General features: G+C 35.8%; 1 protein-coding gene across 6 annotated transcripts in view; it reads left to right on the top strand.

The window, feature by feature from the left end:
• The window catches only part of CLASRP (CLK4 associating serine/arginine rich protein), a 211,791-nt gene that overhangs the window by 70,414 nt on the left and 123,156 nt on the right, over window positions 1–18,221 (top strand). For all 6 annotated transcript variants that reach the window (XR_004540410.1, XM_033955808.1, XM_033955811.1 and 3 more), the window contains exon 11: window positions 17,085–17,126. Coding sequence is in view for 5 of the 6 variants with exons in the window: in XM_033955808.1 (XP_033811699.1) it covers window positions 17,085–17,126 (42 nt within the window). In the remaining variant the exon portion in view is untranslated. The remainder of the gene's footprint in view (window positions 1–17,084; window positions 17,127–18,221) is intronic.

Here is an 18,221-nt window from a genome sequence, read left to right as displayed (position 1 = left end):
TGAGAAAGTGAGTGGTTGTGGTGGCGGGGACATCACCCATAGAGAGGCAGGAAATATATAGGAATGCTTATTTCTACTTCTTAAGTTGATTCAGCTACATGTGGGACATAATCACAAATATTTGATTTAATTTTAATTGTGGAAAAATTAATAATCAACTAATAACATTGCACTTACTATTTGTAGAAGATTTTCACAGCTTCCATGATTGTTACTTAGATGTGAATAGTGAAGAGATTCACAGATAACATCAAGATGTATTGTTAGGATTTCCAAAATTGGTAGCCCATTGTTATTGCCTTTTTCTTTTTGTATAACAAAAGATAGGTTAGGGTATGGCTGAGGTAGAATTGAGGATTGAGATTTAGATGGGGGAGGGGAGGAGAAATGGTTGTTGCTCTAATAGCTATTTAAAATTAGTTATAACTTGCTTGAATCCTTGAGGCAAAATGCATGACTGAGCATTTGTGAGCATGCATCCCTTAAATCAGGCACTACTAGATGCCAAAAGTCGGCTCTGTGGTTTTCTCCAGCCCTCAGACAATTAAGATTGTTTGTTCGTAAAGCTGAACACCAATGGTGCAAGACATGTTCATTGTCTTTTCTTAGATTCTCTAGGGCTAGGAGCAAGGAATATCGTTCTTTGTGTCAACGTACTAAAAGAGATTTTTTTTTCTCTTCAAAAATCAAGCAGTCTTAGAACTGACCATAGGCTCTCCTTCCACACTATTTCGCCTAAGTATTAGACTATGACCGATTATGATCCCAAGCTTCTCTCTCTCTCTCTCTCTCTCTCTCTCTCTCTCTCTCTCTCTCTGAACTCCTTAACTCTGGTGTGGCAGTATAAAATTGACTCTCTGTACCAGTCACTTATGCCCACTAAGCCCAGTCCCCTGTTCCCTGACTTATTCCCTCCAAGTTCAGCACCTTTATCATCCACTTTCCACTTTTCTTCTAGCTGGTTCTTATTTAACCTTCCAGATAGATACTATGTCTGTTTTACATGTTATCTTCCTCCCCATCTTCGGATCACTGACTTGCCTTTTTGTAAAGAAACTTTCTGGTTGTCTAGTCCCTTTCCTCCTCCCTCTCCATCATAGTCTTACAGAATGAATGGTAGTCCCGGTGTGGAAACATGCATTAGCTTGTCCTCTACTTAAGAAACCTCATTCCACTGCAATAGGGATCATATGCTGAACCATAGGGTTGTCCATCTGTGCAGAAGATGTTAATTGTTGCTGCCCCTTTCAGTTCTTCTTTCTGTAGGCAAGCATGAAGGTGTCTTTCTGATCTGCTCCAGTTATTTCTTTATTGTTTTGCAGTACCTTTTCAATTTGTTCACATTTATTTATGCAGCTTCAAGAGACTGCTGTGCCTGCTTGGAGAGGAGCAGACAATCTGCAGAAGATTTTGGAGCTCAGAATTCTGGGGCCTCAGCACTTGCTCATTTCCTTGACTTGATCAGGAGCTTGAGCACAGGCTGTTAGGCATTATTAGCATCCTTCAGGGTTCTCAAGGTGCCAGTTGTAACTTCACTATGGCAGAGAATTCCTCCAGATTTAAAGGAGCTGAAGCAGGCTACAGCACCATTTTTCCAGCACATGGTTGTGAGTACAGGCTGTGACAGCCTATGGAGAAAATCAGGTGGGGGGAAGAGAGATTGAAAACTGTGTGTTCAGTTTCTGCAGTTAGGTCTTTACAATTTTAGAGGAGGGGGGCCATTTTTTTGAAGTTTTTGTTCAGCCCTGAAGCATTTTTAAGCCTTTATTTGGCATCACAACACTGCTGCTGGGGCCATCTTGGCTTTCCTAATTTTTTTTATAAGTTTTCAAAGTTCTTCAAAACACCTTGTTTTGCTTTAAAACTGTTAAGGATGGAGTCCTCAGACCCTAAAAACACCTATATCATGCCTTATTTGCACTGGATAGGCGGCTGAAGAGCACCCTTGGCGCCAGGTACAACTGATTTATGGATCCACCAGCAGGCCAACAAGACAAAAAGGGTCTGGGCAACGTTACAAGGAAGAAAAAGGTGAATCAGTTTTTCATCTGAAGATATGAACCTTGAAGTGCAGAACTAGATGCCCTGGTTCAACCATGGCCAGAGACTGGGCTTTTGTACGTGTTCCCACCTGACTCTTGATAGACCGGGGGATCTACCGAATAGCACTTCATATGGGAACAGTAGTTTTTGTACCACCAGTTTACTCCAGGTGCTCATGGTATGTGGATCTTGTATGACTACAAAAATAGCAATGTCTCAGACTCCAGGTGCATCCAGACTTGCTGTCATAGGAGCCGGTTCTCTAGAAGATCTGGGACTTTTTGGACTTACAGCAAAGCTCTTGAGTACACAGCACTAGTCCAAAAAGGATACTTAGAAGTAATCATTGCTACTCTTCTTAGAACCAAAAAGCCAACAATGGTTTCAGTATATACTAAGTTATGGGAGACGTTTCAGCACTGGTGCAGCAAAGAAAAGTTAGAGCCGGGCAATGCACCCATCTCTTCAGTCTTGGCATTCCTTCAAGAGAGCCTTGACAAGGGATTGACAGTGGCATCTCTTAGAGTTCAAGTAGCAAGGCTGTCTTGCTTCCAGGACCAGAAAAAGAGAGTTTCTCTAGCAGCCCATCCTGTTATAGTCAGGTTCTTGAAGGATGCCCTGAGACTCTTCGAGACTCGTTTCCATCCTGGAATCCTGGAATATAGTGTGGAGGAACTCATCAGAGCTCCATATGAGAACTTACAGGAGGCCCTTACAGCAGTCGTCTTGGTGGTAATTACCTCTCTCAGGAGAGTTTCAGAATTGTAAGCCCTGTTGTGCATAGAGCTTCCTTAGGATCATGGAAGCAAGAGTAACCTTGCATACAGTTCCATCCTTCCTACCGAAGGTTGTTTTGGTATTTCATGTCAACCAAGAGGTTAGATTGCCAGCCTTTCACCCCACAGGATCCAGGAAGAAAGACAAGACCTTAAAGGTTTTGGACGTTAGGAGAGTCCTGTTGCATTACCTGGAAGTGATCAATGAGTTTCATCTTTCAGATCATCTTTTCGTATTAACCATCAGTCCACCATCTCTAAATAGATTTGTAGAGCAATATACTCTGCATACATACGGGACAGTAAGGGAATTTCAAAGTACCTATTCTTTATTTATTTATCTTATTTTTTATTGTATCCTTTAATGTATATTTCTCTGTAAACCTATATTACTTATAATTTTAATGCACCCTATTATCTATTTTCTGTAAACCGCTTAGAATCCTAACGGAGTTTAGCGGTATATAAGAAATAAATTACATTACATTACATTAGTTGTGACAAACAACTGTATCTTGTTGAAGGTGCATTTGATAAAAGGAGTGCTGCTCTTGGGTGGAATCAAGGGCAATTTCTCCTGAGAAGATTTGTAGATCAGCAACATGGTCCTCCCTTCTTACCTTCAAATTCTACAGGGTGGACATAGCATCACAAAGGGATGCCACTTTTGTGTCCTCCAGTACTATGTGCAGGCTCATCTCTCCCAACCTAGACTTTTGGGGTGCTTAGGTATGTCCCTATGGTTCAGCACACCATCTCTATTGCACTGGAAAAAGAGATTAGGTTCTTACAAATCATGATGTCATCCTCAAAAAGGCAAACCTTACCTTCTAAGTCAGTGTATTGCAAACTGTGTGCCATAGCACACTAGTGTGCCCTGGAGGATTCCAACACTTTCTCCCTTCTGCACGCTTTCTCTCTCTCTCTGTCCTTGCCTCTTCCCTCAGTGGCATCCCTCCTTCCCATCCCCCAACCCAACATGATCTATCCCCATGCACCATCTCACCCTCCCCTCCAGTGTGTAGCACCTTTCCTTTCCCTCCCTTTCTGCCAGGTTCAGCAGAGCCTCTTCTCCCTTCCCTGCTCCCTTTGTCCAGCAATACCCCTTCTCCCTTCCCTGCTCTCCTCCTCCCCTGTCCAGCAATACCTGTATTTTGCAGCCACGGTCTTGTACGTGATCTCGCATACTGGGCAGAAAGAGAGGTGTCTGTGTCAGCTGACTTGCAACTTCCTGCATCCATCACGTATCTGCCGTATAGGCGAAGGCAGGAGTCCCGGTATATGCGACGGCTGCGGGAAGTTGCAAGTCAGCTGTCACCGGCGTGCCTCTTCCTGCCTAGAGTGCGAGATCGGGTACAAGACCGCAAGCCGCAAAATAGCACCCAGGGGGCCACAAGTTTGAGACCGCTGTTCTAGACCATAGGGTTATTTCCCACTACTCACATGGTCTGCAGAAGAAATCCATTACAGGATTTCACTCTGCGTCTAGTGTACTTCACAGGCTAGTACAGTGCCCTCTAGCAGTCTTTTCTTCTGAACACATGGCTACAGATGTGTGGATTCTGCTCTCCCAATTTTATTATTTTAATTCAACGCAAATTTGTCCCTTTTGCAGGGTATTTTTGAGTTTGAAATAATAATTTTATTTTTATATACCACCTAACCAAAAATGGTTCTACGCAGTTTACAACAAATAAGCACAAGTCATACAGTGAAGAGTACAATTTAAAAGGAAAAAAACAATTCAAAATACAATAAATAAGAATTGGTCCTACAGTAGAAAATATGATTTGAAAGAATGGTTCTAAGCAGATTACAACAAATAAGAACCGAGCATACAGTAAAAATACAATTTAAAAGAAGATACATTGCATGATGGAAGCATGGAATTATTAAACGAAACAACCGGTTAGGATACAAGTTTTTCAAACAGTTGGGTCTTCAATAGTTTTCTAAAATCAAGATCAGAAGAGGATCCTAGCATCATTTTACCAAACCAATCATTCAATTTTGCAGCTTGAAAAGAGAGAGTTCTCTCCAGAAATCTTTTGTAACAACATAATTTAGCAGAAGGAAATGTAAACAGACAAACTCTGCGTGTGACCTTATTTGGGTGGTTCAAAGAAAAATGGGAAACAAGGTATCCAAGTGACAAACCCAAAATTGATTTGTAACAAATGCATGCAAACTTAAACAAAACTCTGGCCTCAATCGGCAGCCAGTGGAGTTTCAAATAATATGGTGTAATATGCTCCCATTTTTTCAATCCAAAGATCAATTGAACTGCGGTGTTTGAACCACTCTCAATTTTCTTAAAATTTTCTTAAAAACACCCAAATAAATAACATTACAGTAATCAAGAATACTTAAAACGGATGACTGCACTAACAGGCGGAATGAAGCTTCTTCAAAGTATTTCTTAATAGTGCAAAGTTTCCAGAGCACAGCAAAGCATCTAATATAATAAAACGCTAGGCCGCGCATGCGCACTCCCATCGCGTGGGTCCGTTTTCCGTGAGCTGTAGCGACCCATAGGAAGTGCTCATGCGCGGCTTACGGTTCTTTGAAAAACGCAGCGGTGGCTACTCTCACGATCCCCGCCTGCGTCTGGCTTTTGACGCAGGTGGGGATCATGAGAGGAGCCACCGCCGCGTCTTTCAAATAAAAAAAAAATACGGCAAGGTGGATGTTGGTCGTGGCGGCTGCAGGCCGCGGCAGCTGTAGCCCGTCACGGCCGAGCACGGAGACGGGCCAAAGTTTTTTTTCAACTTCTCAAAGACGCTGCAGCGGCTCCTCTCACGAGCTGCTCCTGCGTCGGAGAAGGCGGCGATCGTGAGAGGAGCCGCCGGGAAGTTACACTGCTGGGGGCTCGGGCTGTTAGGTCCGTGCAGGCTCCTCTCGCGGTAAATAGAGGGAGAGGGAGAGGGAATGCTGCGGCTGCTGGACAGGGAAGTAGGGAAGGAGATAGGAAGAAATACACAGGGACAGGGGCAGGGAGAGAGACAGAAAGACAGACAGACAAAGGGGGCCAGGGAGGGAGAGAGACAGAAAGAAAGACAGCGGGAGGAAGAGAGACAGAAAGAAAAAGACAGGGTATGGAGAGAAACAGAAAGAAAGACAGACATATATTCTACCACCAGGGGGAGGAAGGGAGACAGAAAGAAAAGAAGAAAGACACAGGGACAGGGAGAGACACAGAAAGACAGACAGACAAAGGGGGCCAGGGACAGAGACAGACAGAAAGAAAGACAGCAGGAGAGAGAGAAAGAGAGAGACGGAAATAAAGACAGACAGACAGACACATATTCTAGCACCCGTTAATGTAACTGGCTAAAATACTAGTTTCTTCAATAATAGATCAGTATGATCTTCCAAAGTGAGATGTTTATCTATAGTCACTCCCAATATTTTTATAGACTGTTCTATAGTATAGTCAAGGCCATTCAAGTGATTCAATGTTTCTTTAATCTTGTCATTGGGGGTTGCAAGAAAAAATTTAGTTTCAATTTAAAAGCAATCATCCAAAACTCAATGGTCACTAAAAAATGTATGATCTCTACTGTCAGACAAGTTAGCGGTATAATTATTGTAATGTCATCTTCATAAATGTAAAATTTAAGATTTAAATTGTGCAAGAGATTTCCCAGTGAAGCCAAGTAGATATTAAACAAAGTGGGGGGATAAAGGCGAATCTTGTGGAACTCCACATTGGTTTTTCCAACGATAAGAAGACTGTTGTCCTTAAACACCTGGTATGATCTGTTACCTGAAAATCCTCAAAACCAATGTAAGATCTTTCCCGATATACCAATAGATTCTAAGCAGTCAATAAAAATAGTATGATCCACCAGATCAAAAGCAGTGCTCAGATCTAACTGCAAAGTCAAAATACTTGTACCTTGACTGAACAACAAATTAAGATTATCCAGCAGAGAGGCCAAGACAGTTTCAGGACTGAAACCCAGATTGGCTATCTTGTAATATATTAAACTTATCCAAGTAAGTTAACCAGACCCTCCAACAATTTAGTAAACAAAGGGATACTAGCGATAGGTCTGTAGTTGGAAAGAATTTTTAATAATTGGTCTGATCTAATTCCTCTGGGAAATTCCCATTAGATAATAACAAGTTGGACCAATTAAACAATTTGGCCTTAAAAGTGACAGGGGCAACTTTCATGACATTCAGAGGACAGCTGTCAAGCCTACAGTAAGAGTTGACATACTTTGGGCTCCTTTTACAAAGCCGTGTTAGCGTCTCTAACGCACGCACATTTTTAGCGCGTGCTAACCCCCACACTAGCCGAAAAACTACCACCTGTTCAAGAGGAGGCGGTAGCGGCTAGCGCGGCCGGCAAATTAGCGCGCGCTATTATGCGCGTTAAACCGCTAACGCGGCTTCATAAAAGGAGCCCTTAGTATAGAACTTACAGAAAGTTTGCCAGTTAAAAGCTGTAAAATTGTTCTAATACATGTCAACTCTAGAGTCGGCTAAACACTGAAGGACTGGAAAATATGAAGATTATTAACTGGAACTACTAGAGAAGTTATTGAAAAACAGCAGAAAGGGAATGTTCTTAGTTGAAGAGTTGCCAATTTTTTTGAGCATAGAAAGTGGTATGTTTCTCTTTGATCAAATTTTTATATTCTTTTAATTTTGTCTTCCAGGTTAATTTATGTTCCATAGTTTTTCCAATTTTCTGAGTTCCCTTTTTACCACTATCAAATCTAGGTCATTTCTATGTCACTGTCAAACGCTCATAGTAGTCCCCCCTTTGAAAGTTATTGGAACTCAACGACATGATATGTTCTCAATGATGGCTTTGCAACTTTGGAACACTTTACCCCAGCATGTAAGAGAGGAAAATTATCTGAGTCATTTTAAAAGTAACTTAAAAAGTTTCCTTTTTAAAGATGCTTTTAATTTTTAGATTATGTTCAAATTTTATTTTAGTTTCCTTCCAGGTTTCTATTTTTCTCTCCCTAATGTTCTTTCCATCTATGGTTCTTCACTGTACTTTAAAGCATTGAATTGTAGTTCTGTCCCTTCTTACCTTGTGTATTGATTAGTCTGTTAAATTTTAAATTGTATGTCTAAATATATGTTTATATTTTTTATTAATGCTGTTTCTCGCTTAGTAAACCTAAATAAGCGATTCATCAAATTAAAATAAACTTGAAACTTCTCAATTTAATAGGGGCCATTTCATTTAAAATAAGGAAATTAATATCAGACCAGGAATTCACCTGCTAGAGAATTCACAGACTTCGGTCTGTAGCTGACAAGCCTATCCCTTCGGGGGTACCTGTTAGCCAGTCTGCTTAGTCTTTCTTGGAGTTCAGGGATGTCACTACCCTCGTCTCACTTTCTGTTAAGTGGGGGGTTGAGCACAGACTGTGTAGCACACTTAGGGGGCTCAGCGGTGTTCTGCAGCTTGCTGGCTGCGTTTTCATGCCTCCACCCATCCAGATGCAGGTCCCGCAGGGGTGGAGGCATAGTCAGACAGGCGTGTTTGACTAGCAACCCGAAGATCACATTGAAAGATGAATTTCCAGCAATGTGACAATGAATTCTAATCCGGTCATTGAGAAGGTTGGGAGAACATAAGAATTGCTGCTGCTGGGTCATAGTGCAAAATATAGACAACAGATATAAATTCTCAAAACGGACACATTTTGATCACTAAATTGAAAATAAAATCATTTTTCCTGCCTTTGTTGTCTGGTGATTTCATGAGTCTCTGGTTGCACTTTCTTTTTCTGACTGTGCATCCGATATTTCTTCCCTTCTTTCAGTCTCCTGTATGTTTCCTCTCCTCCAGACCTCATTCCCTCCACCAACTTTTTCTTTCTCTCTCCCTGCCCCCCTTCTTTCTTTCTGTCTCCCTACCCCCTTTCTTTCTTTCTGTCTTTCTCTCTCCATGCCCCCTTTTTTTCTTTCTGTCTCCTTGCCTGCCCTTTTCTTTCTTTGTCTTTCCTTCTCTCTGCCCCCCCCCCCCCCCAAGCCAGAATTGATGTCGGGAGGGGAAGGCTGTTGGTCCCGGTGCTTTTGCTGTCTTGTTTACGTGAGGGCAACGCAAGTCTGTCACGGAGCCCGGGATGGGCTCCGTGATCGACTCGGGCTGCCTTCGCAATCTACTGGTCAATCGCGATTGACCTTTTGGGCACCCCTAGTCTAGAATGTTTCACCTATCTACTGGAAACGATCATACCAGAGTAAGTACATAATCTCCTTTAATGTAAAACGAGGCTTATGAAAACTGAACTTCACATATTGAATTTTCAAAGTGAAAATCTATTGGGGGCGTTTGTTTTTAAATTTTTGCAGGTATTAAATTTCTGTGGGCTTGAAGTTTTATAGGGAGACTATAGAAATTTTCCCCAATATAAAGGGAAAGGAGATGGGAGTTGACATAAAGCCCTTCTGTGGTTGCAATCAAAGTGGTTTACATATGTATTACATATAGGTACTTATTTTGTACCTAGAGCAATGAAAGGTTAAGTGACTTGCCCAGAATCACATGGAGCTGCAGTAGGAATCAAACTCAGTTCTCAGGCCACTGCACTTAGCTACTCCACTCCATAAAGATCGTACATCCACAGTTGCTTTTAATAAAGTTAATTCTGAAAGCTCATTATCCTCCTATGGTATTCCTCAAGGATCTATTTTGTCCCCATTACTTTTTAATATTTTTCTCGCACCTTTAATGACAGTCTGTCAATCTATAGGATTTCATGTTTATGCATATGCAGACGATATTCAACTTCTGCATCCTTTAGATCCCAATAAAGCATCAGACATCATATTAATTAATAATAAACTTGAACAAATCCATCAATGGCTAGATACAAATAGGTTAGCACTTAATATAGAAAAAACAAAAACATTACTTTTTCCATGGAAAGAAACTCCTAAAATCAGTGCACCCATCACAATAAAAAATATTCCTTTACAAGTAGTCAATAGTATTAAGATCCTAGGAGTTATATTTGACAGCAAATTAACCTTTCGTGAGCATATAGGCAGTATTGTCAAATCTTCATTCTATAGACTCCGCCAAATTCGTTCCTTGTCGCAATATCTTTGTTCTAAATCATTAAATATTCTTATACATTCATTAATAATTTCCAAATTGGATTATTGCAATGCACTTTTTAAGGGAATTGCACAAAATGAAATAAGACGGTTACAAATAATACAAAATACTGCCATTAAATTAATAACAAAACAAAAAAAAATTTGATCACGTAACGCCGCTTCTTAAGAACGCCCACTGGCTTCCAGTAACCCATAGAATAACATATAAAATATGTCTATTGACTTTTAAAGCAATGTTGTTTAAAACTCCTGCTTTTATCTATAAAACCCTGATTCCCTATTCCACAAATAGAGTTTTGCGATCTAACGAACAGCATTTACTGTCAATTCCATCTCTTAAAATTATAAATACTAGAAGACAATTCATCTTTTCTGTTACTGCTCCACAAATGTGGAACTCTTTGCCAATCTTCCTAAGAAAAGAGCACGATATCGATAAATTTAAGATTAATTTAAAGACGTTCCTTTTCAAAGACGCTTTTGTTTTTTTTTTTTTAAATTTTTATTTATAAGTTTTCCATTCTTACAATATTTGAGTAATATAATATACAATAAAGTTTTTTTACATATTTAAAATATTGTCATTAATAATACATCGTATTTAAAATATGATATGATAAAGATTATACATTAGGATATAAAATATAATTCCCATCCCCTTTTTATATAGTATATTTCCATTAATTAGTCAAATCCCACCCCATTCATATATAATTATTTATCATTGTGCTAAGAACTAATCATTAGAATATTTTGTCAATGGTTGCCAAATTTTATTAAAATTAAGATGATTTCCCTGTTGTAACGCTATTATTTTTTCCATTTTATAAATATGACAAACAGAATTCCACCAGAACGTATAATTTAATTTGGTGTAATCTTTCCAATTTTGAGTAATTTGTTGCATGGCGACTCCTGTTAGTATTAGTAATAGCTTATTATTGTTTGCTGAAATCGGACTCTTAGTTCTCATTGCAGTACCAAATAATATGGTGTCATACGAGAGTCCTACATGATTCTCTAGTAATTTATTAATTTGGGGCCAAATTAAATTCCAAAATGCGTTTACAAAGGGACAAAAAAAGATTAAATGATCTAACGTCCCTATTTCCAATTTACAATGCCAGCATCTATTAGATCTAGTACTATCTATTTTTTGCAGGCGCGTTGGGGTCCAAAATATTCTATGTAATAAAAATAACCATGTTTGATTCATAGATGCTGACCTTGTAGATCTTAATCTCCAGGACCAAAATCGTGGCCATTGAGATTCAGAAATTGTCTGACCTATCTCAATACTCCAAATATCCCTAAGACCTGTTTTCTTTTTTTTATTTAAAAATCCATATATCAATTTGTACCATTTTGCGGCTTGGTGACCCAACAAATCCGTCTGGAAACATAGAACCTGTAAACTATATTGATTATTTAGATTTTTCCATTCAGGGAACCCTACCTGAATGGCCTGCTTCAATTGCATCCATTTAAAATATTGTGATTTATTTAATCCAAATTTATTTTGCAATTGTGAAAAACTAAGCAGTGAACCTTCTGATATGATATCATTCAATGTTCTTATTCCTGCATTTATCCATTGTTTCCAGACGATTTTAAATCCGCCAATTCTGATCCTGGAGTTTATCCATATTGATTGATTTAGAGATTTAGCAATAGGTTCAGGTGATAGATTACTAATATATCTCAATGTTTTCCAAGTGTCAAATAAAATTCTGTGGTCTTTGTATCTTTTAGGCATTGTTATAGTTATTAACTGTTCTGGATATAAAGGGAACAGGAGCCGCCATTCTAAATATAGCCAATCTGGTACATTTTCTAGAAGCTCTGGGAGGATCCAATACATACCCTGTCTTAAGATATAGGCTTGATGATACCTATAAAAATTTGGAAAATTTACCCCCCCTTCCATAATTGGTCTTTGTAATGATACTAAAGCGATTCTTGATCTTTTCCCACACCAAACAAATTTTGTAAGAATATTGTTAAGTTTTTTATAAAATGACCCCTGAAAAAATATTGGAATCATACTCATTTGGTAACAAACCACAGGCAATATCATCATTTTAATTGTTTGAATTCTTCCCCACCAAGAAAGATGTAATGGATTCCATTGCTCACACATTTCTGTTATTTTTTTCAATAAAAGTTTTTCATTCTCTTTGACTGTGTCTTCAATTGTATTTTTGATCATAATTCCTAAGTATTTTATACCATCATCTTTCCAAATAAATGAATATGGGTCAAATAATCCTTTGGTACAATGAACATTTATTGGGAGAATTTCAGATTTGTTCCAATTAATTTTATATCCAGAAAAAGTACCATATGTTTCTATTAAATTAAGTATACATGGAATAGTAGTTTCCGGTTTTCTTAAATATAATAATATATCATCTGCATATGCAGATATTTTAAATTCAAAATTGTTAAATGATATTCCCTCTATCTCCTTAGTTTTGTTTATTGCAATTAATAAAGGTTCTAGGACAATATCAAAAAGTAAAGGAGACAGAGGGCATCCCTGTCTAACTCCCCTGTGCAAGTTAAATCTATTTGATAAATTATTATTAATATATAATCTTGCTCCAGGAGAGCTATATAATGTCTGAATCATTTCAATAAAACCGGATCCTATACCAAACCATTGTAAAGCTTGGTATATAAAATTCCATTCCACTCTGTCAAAAGCTTTTTCTGCATCTAAAGATATTAAAAAAGCTGGATCATTTATATTTTTTGCTAAATTTAATGAGTGGAATGCTAATCTAGTATTATTTGATGAATGTCTTTTAGCAATAAATCCTGTTTGATGTACATCAATAATGAAAGGGAGAGCTTTTGCCAATCTTAATGCTAATACTTTAGCCATTAATTTGTTATCCACATTCAATAATGAAATAGGCCTGTAATTTGAAACCAGAGTAGGATCTTTGTTTGGTTTTGGTAAGACTATAATTATTGATTCTGCCATAGTACCAGAAATTTTTCCATTCTTTATTTGATATTGATATAAATTTAACAGATGTGGTAATATGATATTTTGAAAAAATTTATAAAATTCAACAGTATACCCATCTCCACCTGGAGCGGATCCAACTCTAAGAGACTTCAATGCTGTTTCTAATTCTTTTAAAGATATAGGTTCTTCTAAACTTCCTTTTATATGATCTGGAATATTTGGTCCAATATATGAATTTAAAAAAGTTAATCCGTCTTGTTCTTTATTTTTATAAGAATTGGAAGTATATAATTCTTTATAAAAATCAAGAAATTGTGTTATAATATCTTTTGTGTTGGTATGTGTGTTACCTTTTGTATCTTTAATTGCAATAATCTTAGATTTTCTTTTCTTTGCTTTTAGAAAGTTTGCTAATAATTTACCAGCTTTATTTGAATTTCCATAATATTGTACTTGTTTGTTGAAAATGTCTTTCCTCACAATTTGAGAAGAAATTTCATTGTATTTAACTTTTAATTTTAATAATTCTTGTAATGTATTATTTTCCCATTTCTCAATTAATTTATTTTCTAATAATTTAATTTGCTTTCCCATCTCAATAAATTGTTTTTTTTTTTGTTTGTTAATAAATGTTGAATATGAAATAATATTTCCTCTCATAGTTGCTTTAAAAGCATCCCATAAGATCTCAGCATTAATATCATCTGATTCATTAAATTGAAAGAATTCTTGCATTTTTATTTTGAAATCTTCAAGAAATTTTGAATCCGCTAATAAATCATTATTAAATCTCCAAATTAAATCAGAGTTTTCAGCATCATAATTTTGAAGATTAATCCACACACCAGCATGATCTGAAATTATAATGGGATCAATTACTGCTTTTAAGACACGCTGCGCTATATTATTAGAAACAAATATATAATCAATTCGTGAAAAGGATTTATGGACCTGAGAACAAAAAGAAAATTCCTGATCATTAAAATGAAGAATTCGCCATATATCTACTAAATCACAAGATAGTATCAAATTATCTAAGCCTAATGATTTCATAACTTTACTTGGTTTTTTATCCAATATCGGATCCATTACAGCATTGAAATCCCCTGCTACTATTAAATTAGATGTAGCCAGTGGTAAGAGCAATTGTTGAATTTGTTTAAAAAACTCCATTTGATTCGTATTAGGAGCATATAAATTGAATAAATTCAGGGTAGTATTTCCCAGAACCATTTCGACATGCACCCATCTTCCTAAGGGATCATAATTAATTAGTTTAAAATCTGCATTACATTTTTTATTTATTAGAACAGCCACTCCAGCCTTTTTCTTTAAAGCCGGTGCAAATAAACATTTAGAAATAAAACCTCCAGATAATTTTTTTGATTCAATTTCCGAAAGATGAGTTTCTTGAATAAAATAAATATCCGCATTTTGATTTTTAAGGAACGATAATAATTTCTTCTTCTTAATAGGATGATTTAAACCATTGACATTCAGCGAATACATTTTTAGATCCATCTGATTAATAATTATACTTAATCAATATTCTATGATTGTTTACATGATTAGCTCCTAGCACATTCATTGAAAATTTATCCCCTAACCCACCCATTATTTTCCCTCCCCTCCCACCCATTATCTTATTCTGATTTGGAACACGCATTGGTCATGCAAAACCTACATCTCCATCTCCAGGCAACTAATAATACATTATATTATTTAAAATATATTTCTGAATTCAATACATTCTATATACTTCCACCCTTATATTATTAAAAATTATATTCATTTAATCTATAAAATTTTATGAATTTACTGAGAATTAAATATATTTGAATTATAAAATTAAATTCAATATAATGCATACTTATAATATAATATTTCTAATAAATAAACATATTTCAAATATAGCTCTTATTCTCTATATATATCTATATCTATATCATCATATAACTTAAATATATCCAGTATTATATAAATATATAATATTGATCTTAATTATAATGCATTTCAATCGTTTTCATAGATCATCTTCATATTGAATTAATTTGAATGAATAATTGATTAAAATATACATTTTATGTCAGTAAATAAGTTTTATAATAAATTCATCTTTTATTAATTATCTATCATTCCATTACATTATTTTCTTATTTTTCATAATAAGTTAATATGACTGAATAATTAAATCAAATAAAAATTTTATATTAGACATCTATTTTATTAATTATTTCTGTCAATAATCAATTATTTTCTTGTATATATTTCATAAAATTATAATTTTCTTATACAGTGTTAAAATATTGTTTTTATAATAATTAATATATTTCATTTTTAAATCTTATTCTCAATATAACAATTATAAATTTTTCCTTTCAATATTTTAATGATATTTTCATTGTAAATCATTTCATTGATCCTTTATCATAATAATTTAATATGCTATATAATAGAATATATTATCTATTTTGATTAAAACTTGTATTTTATATATATTTTTTTTAAATAATTAATTTATTTATATTTTGATAATAATAATATATATATTTTTTTTTTTTTTTTTTTTTTAATAATATTAATAATAATTAATGATATTAATGATTGTGGATGCTAATTTTTAAATATTGTTATATTATTGCATCCATTATTTCAATAAATTATATTTCCAGTTGATAACATTTCTTTTAATAATCTTCTTTATTTTCCCTTTTTTTTTCCATCTTCTTTCTTCTTTCTTCTTTCTTCAGCTGAATTGTTCTGTTATTTATATAAACTTAGGATCTTTTTGTGTCAGAAATTCTTTCAGTTTTGCCGGGTCTTGAAAATATATGGATTTATTTCCACTGGATACTCTCATAGTGGATGGATAATATATTCCATATATGTATCCCTTTTCTTTCAGCTGCTGTCTGTATGTGAGGAATTGTTTTCTTATGTTAGCAGTATATTTAGCAAAATCCGGTACTAAAATCAGTTTTGATCCTTTATAATTCAAGTTTTTATTTGCTTTTGCCATTTTTAATATTTCTTGAGCTTGTTGATACCGTAATACCTTGAATATCAAAGGTCTTGGAGCAGCTTGGTTTACTGGCTTTCTTGTGGGGATTCTGTGGGCTCTTTCAATTTCTAACGGCCATTTTGAGTTGAGCTGAAGCAGTTTAGGTAACAGATTTTCTAGGAATTGTACAGGATCTCCTCCTTCAATATTTTCAGCCAGCCCCAAAATTCTTATGTTCTTTCTTTTTCCTCGGTTTTCCATGTCCACCATTTGATTTTTTAAAGCTGCTATTTCTTTTTTATCTTTGTCATATTCCTGTGTGAAAGATTCAAATCTCTCCACTTTTTCTTCCAGCACTGTCATTCTCAGTCTCTCAGTTTGGATTTCTTGTTTCATGTTAAGAAGCTCTTCTTTTACTTCAGATATTTTATTGGAGTTTTCAGTCAGCATAAGTTTTATTTTAAACAGTTCAGTCATTATATCAGCCTTTTCAGTGATTTCTTCAGTCTCCATCGGGAACGGCACACTCGATGGTGACAGGGGAGTGACTTTTGTTCTTTTTGCTGATATTCCCGATGTTGAAGGTTTTTCAGCTTTCCCCTGCTTTATAGTCGCCATCTCCGACGTTGTTTAGTGTATTTTTTTTAGCGATTTGAAAAAGTAGAAGTTTTAATTTTGTTCCGTTTGTTGCCTGGATACGGGAGCGCTGTAGTTAGGCTGCCATATCGTGCGCGCTCCAAGCCACGCCCCCCCTTCAAAGACGCTTTTGATTAATAACTTATAATCTGGAACACAATGATTCAATATTTAAAGAAAATAAATTCCTACCTTATGTTTTTACCCAACCTCCTTTTAATTATATTTTGTAGTTCTTATCCCTTTTTTTTTTCCCTAAATTCATGTCATGTCATGTTTTTTGTCTCTTTTACATTTATTTTTACTATTATGTATAATTAATGTTTTAATTTTTGTTTTTAAGATTGTAATATTAACTAATTCTATTTATATATATGTATGTTCATCGCTTTGAAAAATGACAAAGCGATTAATCAAAAATTTTAATAAACTTGAAACTTAAAAATACCAAACCATTCTTTTTTTTTGGGGGGGGGGGAGGAGGAGGAGGAGAGGAGAATAAGCCTGCATTCATTCTTCATGAGGGTTCATGGCTGTGTTCTTTATTTTTTAGCTATGCTCGGAGAGACAGTCCAACCTATGATCCATATAAAAGGTGAGTAACAGATAATTACATTCTCACTCATATTTGCACTACTCGGTTATTTCAACCATGCTTCTTTGTCCTTATGACCTTGAATATCTCTCTTACCCATGTTAGTGTTACTTTGCAGAGCAAAATGCTACTTCACCACCTCTGTTTTATCCAAATGGTGAAATAACACAGGCCAACAAAAAACTATTTTCTTGGAGCCTTAGGTTTTTGTCCCTGGAGTTATTTGAGGTGCTGATTCAGAAAATTGCATTGGATAGTCCACATCAGCTCTAGTTTCTTAGATATGCCTTTGGGATAGTAGAGCCAAACATGAAAATTGGGCAAAAAAAATATTGGTTGCTGAAGGAATATATGGTGATTGGTGGATAAAATGTAATCAATGAACCTTTGGTAGCATAAGATAGAATCCTACTGCCACCACTACATATAAAACTAGGCCTGATGAAACATTTTGTAAATTGTGCATTAAATACATAGCACATTTGTTATCTGGACTTACCATAGAAAAACTGAAGGCAGGAATTTTCAATGATCCACAGATCAGACAACTTTATAAATGACCTGGTCTTCATTTGTTCTTGTTGTGAAAATCTTTCTTGGCACCAAGAAGGCAGACAATTAGTAGAGGATATGCTCTTTCATTTCAGCAGGCTTGGCTGTAACATGAGTTTTAAAGTCCATTATCTGCACAGTCACTTAGATCGCGTTCCAGAGAACCTTAGTGACTTAAGTGAAGAGCAAGGTGAAAGATTTTACCAAGACATAAAAACAGTGTAAGCCAGATACGAAGGAAGATGGGGTGCTTTTATTGCTCCTCCTGTATTGTTCTTGTTCCTCTGCTAGTTGTACTTGCCCTTCTGGGCCATTTGCCATTCTCAATAATTAACAATATATATTTTTAAACACTACATTAAAATATCCTGATTTTTTTAATTGGCAAGCAGAATGAAGAATGGTATATGGCACATGTTCTGTATCTCAAAATCTAGAGCTAATAGAAGAAAACTAGTGCTATTTTTGGAATCAGCAGGTCAAATATACCCAGAAGCAGGTCTAACATTTGAGGCACCAAAATGAGTGTTGGCCAGTGTAATA

The sequence above is a fragment of the Geotrypetes seraphini genome, chromosome 8 (assembly GCF_902459505.1).
Source record: "Geotrypetes seraphini chromosome 8, aGeoSer1.1, whole genome shotgun sequence".
NCBI lineage: Eukaryota > Metazoa > Chordata > Amphibia > Gymnophiona > Dermophiidae > Geotrypetes > Geotrypetes seraphini.
Note: the sequence above shows the minus strand (reverse complement) of the source record. Positions and strands in the feature narration are given on the sequence as shown.